General features: G+C 39.8%; 1 protein-coding gene across 1 annotated transcript; it reads left to right on the forward strand.

The window, feature by feature from the left end:
- Window positions 1–3680: 3680 nt before the first annotated feature.
- alpi.2 (alkaline phosphatase, intestinal, tandem duplicate 2) lies at window positions 3681–10086 on the forward strand. Its single transcript, XM_042056766.1, has 11 exons — window positions 3681–3779; window positions 4564–4680; window positions 6363–6478; window positions 6582–6756; window positions 6866–7038; window positions 7134–7259; window positions 7351–7420; window positions 7843–7977; window positions 8257–8448; window positions 8771–8887; window positions 9470–10086. The coding sequence occupies exons 1-11, from the start codon at window positions 3701–3703 to the stop codon at window positions 9751–9753; spliced, it is 1584 nt and encodes a 527-aa protein (XP_041912700.1). The 5' UTR covers window positions 3681–3700; the 3' UTR covers window positions 9754–10086.
- Window positions 10087–11094: the final 1008 nt, after the last annotated feature.

The raw sequence follows: 11094 nt of genomic DNA on the forward strand, positions 1-11094 counted from the left end.
TAAAACTTTGTAATAAAATATGAAAATACCACATAAGTTATTCAGTTGCTGTTTTCTTCAGAACACATGTTCTCTGCATTACACTCAGGAATATCATTTTACTTTGTACATATCACATTGGCCAGTGACCAAGATGTCCATTTTATGTTTTAACAAGGGCCATATTGTGCACCCGGCGCACCTGGCTATACTCTGCTAGTCACAAACAGGTTTTAGTTATTAAGCAAGGTTTAGTGGAATCCCTGTATACAGTCTCACGTGCAAGCAGATTCCTTTAAATGCGCCGCTGACTATCAAAATATCGATGCACTGTTTGAAGTTGCGCTGCGTCCTGTTAAAGGGAATGACCGATGTCATTCTCATTGGTTTAAAGGATGTTACACCCAAAACACACCCATGGCTGATTAAGAAACATCAGAACAACCCTTTTGTGCACAGCACCCAGCGTTTGATCACAAAATCACCCAATTAAATTAGTGAATGTGGACTGGCCACGCCTTTAATGTCTATACACTTTGCGCCTCTGACCATCCGTTTCTGTTCGCCAAAATCTTGACTACTTTAGATATTAGGCTTCTTGACTTTCTTATGTAAACAATGTGAAATCTTTTGGCCAACAGATGTTTTCTCAATTGTACACGTTTGGATTTGTTTTTGATTGCATGATATTGTGAATGCTTTTACCTTGGACAAGGTGTGGTTTTGACATGGTGTGATTATTACAGCAATACTGTCAATGAATTATAATGGTGAAATCTGTATCTGAAAAATGATTTCTGCTTCTGTTCTTTTTTGGAAAATAGTTGATCTGTTGGACCTGAATATTTACATCTATGTACATTACAGTTGAAATATGTTCCATCCATCCATGCATTGAATCCATGCATTGAATGACAATGAAATGATACACCAAACAAACAAAAAGACCAAGGACACTTTAAATGTGAATGCCAAACTAAATACATCTAAACTACAAATCTCAGGATTAAAGTATCCAATAGTGCCAAGCAAAATCTTAAGATTTCCCTCCAGCGAACCTGAGCTAATAGAATGAGTAAAACAGATTTCGATTACTGAATTCTACCCAGCTACACAATAACACCCCCTTTAGACCCTAATCATTTCAGTCTTTCTTACAGTACGTCTTGGTCATTATCTAGTCTCGACCTGGAAACAGCCCCTGCTAGATGTTGGTCCAGCTGGGGAAAACATCAAGCACATCTGAGCTAGCAATTCCACTCTAAATCATTCAGAAATCAGGCGGAAGGTTGTGCTATGCAAAGGGCATGTAGCCAAGTGTTGGGGGGGGGGGGGGGGGTCTTTCTGTTCAAAACAGGAATATGATAGACAGAATTACAAAACTAGGCAGGAAAATAACTGGATCAGAAGTGAAAAGTATCATGCAGATTTCTGACGAATACACCATTAATTTGACTGTGAAGATACTAGATGATCCATCCCACCCCCTCTTCTCTTCCCTCAGGACTCCGCTATAGAATGCCACATTCAAAAACAAACAGAGCTATTACATCTTTTGTGCCAAGGAGCATCCAGTTGTTAAATAGGTTGAATTCAGACAGGTTGATACCATCCTAAAGCATGCATACACACTTTTTTAATATTGTATGTTTTTTGGATTTGTTTGTCATTCTATGTATCAATGTGTGAGTCTGTATAAGTTGTAGCATCCGCCACATAAATGGCCATATTATTATATAAGACAAGTCTTATTTATTTTTGTAAAATATAACAGATTTGTTAACTGTTTCTTCATGTGGAATAGGCCTAACTCTCTCACTGTAAAAGTTGCCTTTTCTTTATAATGTACTGTTTAAAAAACCTGGCCAGGTAGTATTGAGCTCTATAAGCTCCGTTTCTCTCTAACCATCTTTATAGTTCGTTAACTATCCTGATGACTGTGGGCGTAAGTCAGTGATCCAGGGCGAGTATAGTCAAAACAGACGATAGGGTCTAGAACGGTCACTCACTTTTCCTGTTCTGGCCCTATATGGCTGCGCTCTCGGAGAATCACATGTTTATTTTTTAAATGGAACGCGGGAAGAAAGCCAGGAGGAAGAATAAATGAATGGACAGGGGTAGAAGGCGATCGGCGCTTCTGATAACCTCCTTTAGCCTACTTTTCACACTGGATTTATCCTCTTCTTCACGCCCGATATAAGGAATAATTGACTGTTTTTTCCGCGTATCCTGGAGATGATTTCGAGGTGAGATTTTTCCTTTCCTTTTTCTTTGTGCTTGCGGAGTTTCAAAGACTGTCTTGACACATCCTCTGATTTATGGATTATTATTGCCGTGGATTATTTTCATTTTTTGACTGATTGACATTGAAAATACAGTTTTTTTTTCCGTTACCTTTTTCGCTCTGTTTAATGGACTGAAACAGCGCTGGTTGCGCGTTTTTTCTTCCTTTTTTGTTGTGCCGCGTCGGCGGTATTTGGACAATTATAGACTCTGGCCTATGGGCCTATCTCCCTCTCTCTCTTTCACGTTCTCACCCTCACCAAAACACTTCAATAAATCTAAGCATGCTAGAGATTATCTGTGAATGTACGTTTTAATGAACCGATTACGTTAATTTGGTGACAACTCGAGCTGAGCCTGTTACAAAGTGTCATTCTATGTATCAATGTGTGAGTCTGTATAAGTGTTGTCTAGCTCTGTGTAACTTATGGCTCCCAAATGCGAGACAAATTCCCCCTTGGGGCAATAAAGGTTTCATTCATTCATTCAAAGGTGCTGTTCAAAAACAATAAACTGACAGAATCAGAAAAGCAAATGGAGTCCCAGAGAGTCTTTGTCATTGGCAAGATTATTTTTAAGTGGCTACAATCCATGTTATGACATAGGCCCACATGAGATGACCCTCTCACCAGTCACCAGACCAAACTTGTAATCAATACCTGTCTACTGGGGAAACTGAACCTTTGACCATAGCAATTAGTACACATCAAACCTCAGCTCAGTGCTCAATGTAACCATGAACGTTACCACAGACACCTTAACTATGTGTTTCTTCTCTAGACTTTTTCCAAGTCTCTTCTCTCTTTTTAAGAACCAAGTTTGTGAGTGGCCTTGTGAGTAGTTATTGTAAAATCCAACCCTGACAAACTGAGTGAAAAATAACTTTAACAGTAACCCATTACTCTACATGCTGATGAGATACACTCAACAAGGTAACATGTTTAGAGACTCATCTGTTTACCTCGTTTCTAACTAACACGTCTGCTGATCCATCTGACTAAACTAGAGACAGACAGATGGGAAGACATGAAGACAGACAGACAGAATAGGAAGATAGAAAATAGATAGTAAAACCGCTCCCCAAGTGTCATTTACATGGTCAAACAACAGCCATGCATGGTACAACTACAACAGACAGATAGTTGTATATTCACAGACTGGATGATCATGAAACATTATTTTCATGCATCATAACTGAGTGCCAACAAGTCATCAGTCTTGTGCAAAGAGGTAGAGTAAATCCCACAAACGAATGGATCTTCTTGTGTGTCCTAAGTTGATTAATAAGTGATTTAGATGGTGATTCTACCCTGGGAAGATGGTGTTTCTACTCTGTGCCCTTTGATCCAGAGGGAGTACTATAAATGCTCAGCTCACTGTCTCCGACAGGACTTTAGCATGTTGCTAATGTAACACTCCATATCTATCCTACCTCACCATGGCTCCTACACATGCCTCACTGATCGCTGGACTATTTCTCTTTCTCTCCTTTGACTGGTGTCTATCGGTCATTCCTCGTAAGTACTATTTATTGAAGAGTAAAGTAAAGTTTTGGCTGAAGCATGTCTAAGCAATAACAAATGGGTAGCAAAACTCAAACTCAAATTCAGATTGGAATGTCCTTAAATAAATGTCTACTTGCACCATCTTACATAATGACTGAATTTGGCACGAACAGGTGAGTAGGATAATTTTCTGGGAAAGTAAGCAGGCATAGGAGGGATTGATGAAATATTACTTAAGTATAGAAAAACAATGTGTGAGGACAGAAATAAAAAATAACAATTTAATAGAGTATGGAAGGACTTATATGAATATTTATAATCAAACATTGGTCAAGATAAAGTAAAGCCACACAGAACCTCATTAAGAACAATGTGTGCATGTACTGTAGGTGTGTGTGATCAGGTGTTTGTAAGAGCATGTATGTGATTTGGTGTATGTATGTATATGTTGTGTATGTATGTATGTATGTATGTATGTATGTATGTATGTGAGCTGATGTGTTTGTGTGTGTGTGTGCGTGTGTAGGCGTTCTATGTGTGGAAGGGCATGCAACAGTTGTATATGTATGTATGGAGTATGGGTCATAGTGAGGGTGTCCTATGTAGATGTGGGTGAATATGTGTGAGTATGAATGCTTGTGAGTAACAGAATGTAAATACCTAGACTTAGTAGGACTGTAAATGTAAAGGTTAATGTATCTGTACTGGTAAAAGCAATTTCTGTCACATGTACAAAACCAAATAAATATAATCTCTGAGAAAGGAGAGCAGCCAAGTAAACATGTTTATTCTTCAGCTGAGGAGGAAGACCCCCGCTTCTGGAATGTGAAGGGCAAAGAAGCCTTATTAACTGCACTGGAGATAAAACCTAATCTGCACAAGGCAAAAAACCTCATCCTCTTTCTAGGAGATGGTAAGTCATGGCATTTCATTCACAGTTTGTAATTAGGCAATGATGAGCCTCAGCCCCTCTGACAGAGGTGAGACTTCAGAAATGAAAAGAAGTTACATAAAATAAGAAATATTAAGAATGAAAAACAGTCCTGTTGGACTACGAGATAACAAGATATATAAGTGTGAAGGTAAGCTCACTGAACAATAGGTCTGGGGACATCAATATCTCTCCTACCTTTTATAGTAGTTTAATCTATTAATTTATCAAGTTATAAAGGGCCATATTCCTATGTTGATAAAAACACACAAACGCAGCATCGTATAAAAGTATCTGATAAAAGGAGAACCATGCTTTGTCCTGTTGGGACTACGAGATAACGAAATCAAGCAGTAAGTGTGAAGGTAGGCCTAAGCTCACTGACCAATAAGTCTGGGGATATCAATATCTCTCCAAGCCTTTGTAATAGTTTAATCTATTAATTTATCAAGGACCATATTCCTATGTTCAATGTCACAAAACTACTGCAGGCAATAGATAAAAGTTACACTATTTCCAAGCAGTCCATAAAGTCTAATAACTTGATAAGTCGATAAGTTACTGAACTCTTCTTTTATAGCTGGATACTGGTCACTATTATTACACCGACATGACGTGTTATTTTGGAACTTATTTTTATCACTTTTTACAGTCGGATCATGAAAACCTGACCATGTCATAAATATGTAGATACTTTCACTTGGGTGTGGTAGCTTGTGTGTGAAACATGCGTGTATGTGTGTGTGTATACTCATAAAAGTACACAATTAACTTAATAGTGTACTTACAATCTTATCACTGAAATCTGCTGACAATTAACTACATGGAGCTGTATGACAGTTAATTTATTGTTTCTAAGAAGCACAATGTTCCTTCACCCAGAGTCTTGAGGTCTTCTCTATGTTGCATAACTATTAGGGGTTTGCACGGCCTGTCATCAGATCTGGACATCGCCATATTGGAGATACTCGCGTCATTAGAAAGCATTAGCTACAATGAGCTGTATGACAGTTAATTTATTGTTTCTAAGAAGCACAATGCTCCTTCACCCAGAGTCTTGAGGTCTTCTCTATGTTGCATAACTATTAGGGGTTTGCACGGCGTGTCATCAGATCTAGACATCGCCATATTGGAGATACTCGCCTCATTAGAAAGCATTAGGCACTGAAGTAAATCCCTAACATCGTCAAGGAAAATGGTTAATTATTGCTGTGTTTTAGGTTGTACCAATAGGTCAGACTGAGAAAAACATCTGGTGTAGGTATCGACTTCCAAACGTTATTAAAAAACCAGGGAGAAGGGACAATAATGCCAGAAGTTATCAAAGGAAGGGGGGCGCTTGTGGTTGAACTTGGTACTTTGTCTCCCTCACCCAACTCATATGGATCTGCGCTGCCAATAATCCGTAATTTCTCGAAATATCGCGCCTTTTCTTGTGGTCCAAGTCCTGCCCTATATGCCTTTGCATCTTAGACGCATTTTGATGAGCTTTTCTGTTGTTTAGACACGCTACAATCACGTAAGATATCCAAAGTGCATAATACTCCATTGTACTTCATTCACTGAGTATCGCCAATATGGCCGCGCGTGCTGGGTTACCATAGTTACCGGCCAGAACGTGACGTCGTTGCAAACCCCTAATTACTTCTTTGATCAATCCCAAGGTATGGGAATTACCACAGTCACAGCAGCAAGGATTCTGAAAGGTCAGATGGCAGGGAAAACAGGAGAGGAAACTTCTCTAGCCATGGACACCTTCCCCTATCTGGCTTTGTCCAAGGTACCAATGACATAGGGAAACTGTAATTTCCAACACTTGTTTTACAGGCCATTTACGGACTATTGTGTAGTCACCAAGTCTATATGTGTATGTTTGTGAGTAGACTTACAATGTAGATCAGCAGATGCCTGACAGTGCTGGCACTGCCACAGCCTACCACTGCGGCGTGAAGGCTAACTATGGCACCCTGGGGATCACTGCAGCTGCCCGCCGTGGCGACTGTGCCACTGCCAAAGGCAACGAGGTCAAGTCGGTTCTTCACCGAGCCAAGATGGCAGGTACGGCAGTCATCACCACCCATAGAAGGTGCAAGTTGTACAAACTGAAACGACAGCCGTTTGCCTAAAGTTTTATCTGATTCATGGAGTGTATTGTGTCTTGGTGCAGGGAAATCAGTGGGTATCGTAACAACCACCCGTGTTCAGCACGCTTCCCCTGCTGCCAGCTACAGCCACTCCGCTGACAGAGACTGGTACAGTGACTATGAGCTAAAAAACGATAATGTAGTAGGAGACTGCAAGGACATCGCCTACCAGCTGGTGCACAACACTGATATCAATGTAAGACTTACTGCTGACTCATGTACTGACTGTACTTTTCAAGAAATTAGCAAATGATTGATTAAAACAGCAAAACACAATACATTCTCCACTAGGTAATTCTGGGAGGGGGTCGGACATATATGCTCCCTCAAGAAACTCCTGACCCTGAGTACCCAAGCCTCAATGGAAGTCGCCTGGACAAAACCAATCTCATTGATGAGTGGCTTAAGAACAAGCAGGTACACACACTACAGAAATATTACGTATACGTATTTTGGAAGTTTAGGTAGAGATTTAATATTCTGTAACAGAATATTTTTTTCTTTCAAGAAAGCACATTATGTGTGGAACAAATCACAACTTGATGCAGTGGACGAGGAAGAGACTGACTATTTAATAGGTAAGTCAAAGCTTTCTTCTGAAACGGATAGTTCCGGTCCTTGATTATGATTGGCTGAATCGCGTTCGATACTGTTGTAAACGGAAGAATGATTATCTATGAATACATCGTTAAATTTCTTGTTGCTGCGCCTTTATTTTATGAAACCTTGCCAGATATATGTAGTAACCGTTTCAGAAAAGCAATAAGCCACTCGAGTCTGTCAGTTACACTGATTTTAGAACAGCTCCACTTGCGAGTCGTGCCTAACAACACCCCTTAGCTGTTCTAAAATCAGTGTAACTTACAACGACATCACATCCATTAATTCACCATTCTCAAATTTGATGAGGGTGAAGATGAAACTGTCAAATTAACAAATTAACAACTAAAAGAGTTGGTTGCCAGAGTTACCATTCACAAGTGTTCATTTTCACACTTAGGACTCTTTGAGCCAAAGGACACAAAATATAACATCGACCGAGACAAGGCGAGTGACCCATCTCTCACAGAAATGGTGGAGAAGGCCATCAAAATTCTACGCAAGAACCCAAATGGATTCTACCTCTTTGTAGAAGATAAGTTCCAAAATAAAACTATCATCAAGTGAATGTGCACGGTCATACATTACTCTGACAAGACGCAAGATATGCAGACATCATTTGATTCATTAATGTTTGATTTGGTGACAAAACAGAAAAGCAGGCAAATAAATGTATTCATGCTGGCAAACATATACATGCCCACATGTGAATGCCTCTGGAAACAGAACGTGTTACTAAAGCTACTGCCTGTGTTCATGACTGTGAAAGAGATTCTTTTTATGTGATACTTATCAATGCTTTTGCTTACTTCAAGGGGGAGAATCGACCATGGTCATCACGGCAGCAGCGCCAAGAAGGCACTGACCGAGACTGTGGAGTTTGACAATGCCATCACCAGGGCAGCGAATCTGACCAGTGAAATGGACACCCTGTCAGTGGTCACAGCTGACCATTCCCACGTCTTCTCCTTTGGAGGGCACTCTGACAGAGGAAATCCTGTTTTAGGTAAAGACAATGAGCCTGAGTTCTCTGCTTCTCTTAAAGGTTTACACAGATGATGGTCCACAGCACTCTGATGAGATGGTTAGCAATACTGAAAGCCATTGGTTCCAAAAGCGTAGGTTTGGTCTCAGCTTTGGTAGGGATGACAACCATCAATCCCCATCAAGGGCAAAGGGAATACTAATCTGAAGTTTTACCTTTTCCTTGGGTATGGACTGGCAGACGGCCCAGATCATTTACCATTGTCGGCACATCTGCCTCCTTTGTGTCTGGTATATTGAGAAAAATGATTGATGATTACATGTACAGTATGCATTCTTTTCAGGACTGTCACGAAGACTTGCCACTGACAACCTGCCATTTACAACGGCTCTGTATGGAAATGGCCCAGGATTTGCGATTGTCAATGGCAGCCGACCATCCATTAACAACTCTATATCAAGTATGTCTTAATTTTCTGGATAACAATTTTCACTTGAGCCAAGCCTTGTTGACCTATACACATGCCATTGGTATTTACTGTATTTATCCTAATGCTTTAGCGCCATCTTGTGGACACAAATGTTAGTCCCTGACAAACAAAGCTGTATGTGGACTTTGAGAACTTAAAGGTGGGGTAAGCGACACTGGATGATGCTTAGCAGACATTTTTGTCCAAAGTAACTTACATTACATTTGAACCAAAGACCAAACAAAAAACACCAGAGAGGTAGCTCACTCCTCCCTGAGAAACTCCACGCAGTATTTTGTCATTGTTCGGGGTACAAGCTACCCCCACTCAGGAGCTAGGGCTGTGTAAGAACTAAGTATTTTCAGAGAATGGAGAGCTAGCTAATCGTGAGGAGATATTCACTGCATGTTAAAAAAAGTGTTGAGTCTTAGAATTTGTTTATCATCGCTTACCCTACCTTTAGACTTTCCTGAACTTGACCACCCTTTTATTAAGAGATAATGATACGCTTATTTAAAAAGTCTTTGTTGATGAAACTCATTTTGTGTTGTGTTGTCCTGTTTTTATTATCAGATGGGAATGACTACAAACAGCAATCAGCAGTGCCAATGGACTCTGAAACACATGGCATAGAGGATGTAGCCATCTTTGCCAAAGGCCCAATGGCCCACCTCTTCCACGGAGTTCAGGAGCAGAGCTATATTGCGCATGCCATGGCCTATGCTGCTTGCATCGAGCCATACACCAACTGCAATGAGCTACTACCAGAGCCAGACCATGCTGGATCCATCCAGTGCAATCTCCTGGTCCTTCTGCTGGGCTTACTGCCTTCTGTTCTATATCTGTTCTCTGTCTGAAACCACACAAATGCAGTGGGAACACTCAGTCCTGTCTTCTTTTCTTGTCTTGCAACTCTGCTTACTGGTGTCCATGAAAAATATCATAAATTGTTCCAGATTAACCTCATCCTTGCTTTACCAAAATGTTTTATATCACACTACACTTGCAATGGATTTAATTTATTTTAGAACTAAATATGATTCCTCTGTGAGGAGACAACACCATTTTAGCCATGTTAGATGACTCTAATGCGCCTCTATGGCTGCTAGAAGATAGCATGAAAGATGAATGATGTATTACACCAACTCAAAATAATTTATACAATTAGAAATGGTACATGCCATAACACAAAAATATGTTATGTTTAATTTGTCAATCATCTGCTTATCAGTCACTGTACCAGGTGCTGGCAAAAACAAGTACCGGTATATCTACTCAGATCATTACCTCATCTGTAAAGGCAGGTTATTCAAGGTTTTACTTTTATTCTGTGAGTGGAAAATATTTTTTATTTCCATTTCACTTCTTGGTGGTCTAAGAGTAAAAAGCATACTATTTTTTCCAGTTTTTGATAGCATGTATTGGAAAAAATAGTACAAAAATGCAGCAGCTTTAAGTTAATATTTTAGCCACCTTTCAACTTCAATGCAATATGGATATATGCAATGCAAATAAATGTTATTTACATTACTGACACTTCTGTATTGGTATTCTGTATTAGGCTCAAACAGTCCATCCACCACACTGTAACATGTACCACAGTGGAATCCACCTGCTGACATCTCACTGTGCGTCTGCGATGTCTCTCACATGACTGTATCTGGAAAAAAATATGTAAGAACAGTTTTTTGCCTTAGAGTCTGGAAACACGTGTTCCTATATTACACTAGTTACATGTGTAGAGATGGGATTTGTTTATGGCTAATCTGTCCTGTCCAATGTCTTCCTGTGTCATTGTCTTATGGGGGAATGTGTAATGCTAATGTGATTGGGGTCTGTGAGTGTTTCTTCACCTTGTCTGGTTATGTCGAAACAGAGGCAGATAACAACATGTCCTATGTTTTCATGCATTACTTACTGAGAAAAAAAATCCCCAAGGGGATAATAAAGTTTCTAACTACCTAACTAGTTAAAACTGTTTGTTACAAGCAACTGTTTAAGTGAGCGTTTTCCTTCGAACACAGCTCATGTGTAACAGTAAGCACATATAGCCTACCACTCTTCCAAGTGATCCTTTTTTAGATGCTGGTTGCAAATTGTCTGGCATCTGGAGTCTGATAAAAGTTCACTTCCAAAGTAATATCATTGTCTGCTTTCTTTTTAACTCTATGTGACCGTAAAAATGATTGACTGTCACA

Source organism: Alosa sapidissima, chromosome 12 (genome assembly GCF_018492685.1).
Source record: "Alosa sapidissima isolate fAloSap1 chromosome 12, fAloSap1.pri, whole genome shotgun sequence".
NCBI lineage: Eukaryota > Metazoa > Chordata > Actinopteri > Clupeiformes > Clupeidae > Alosa > Alosa sapidissima.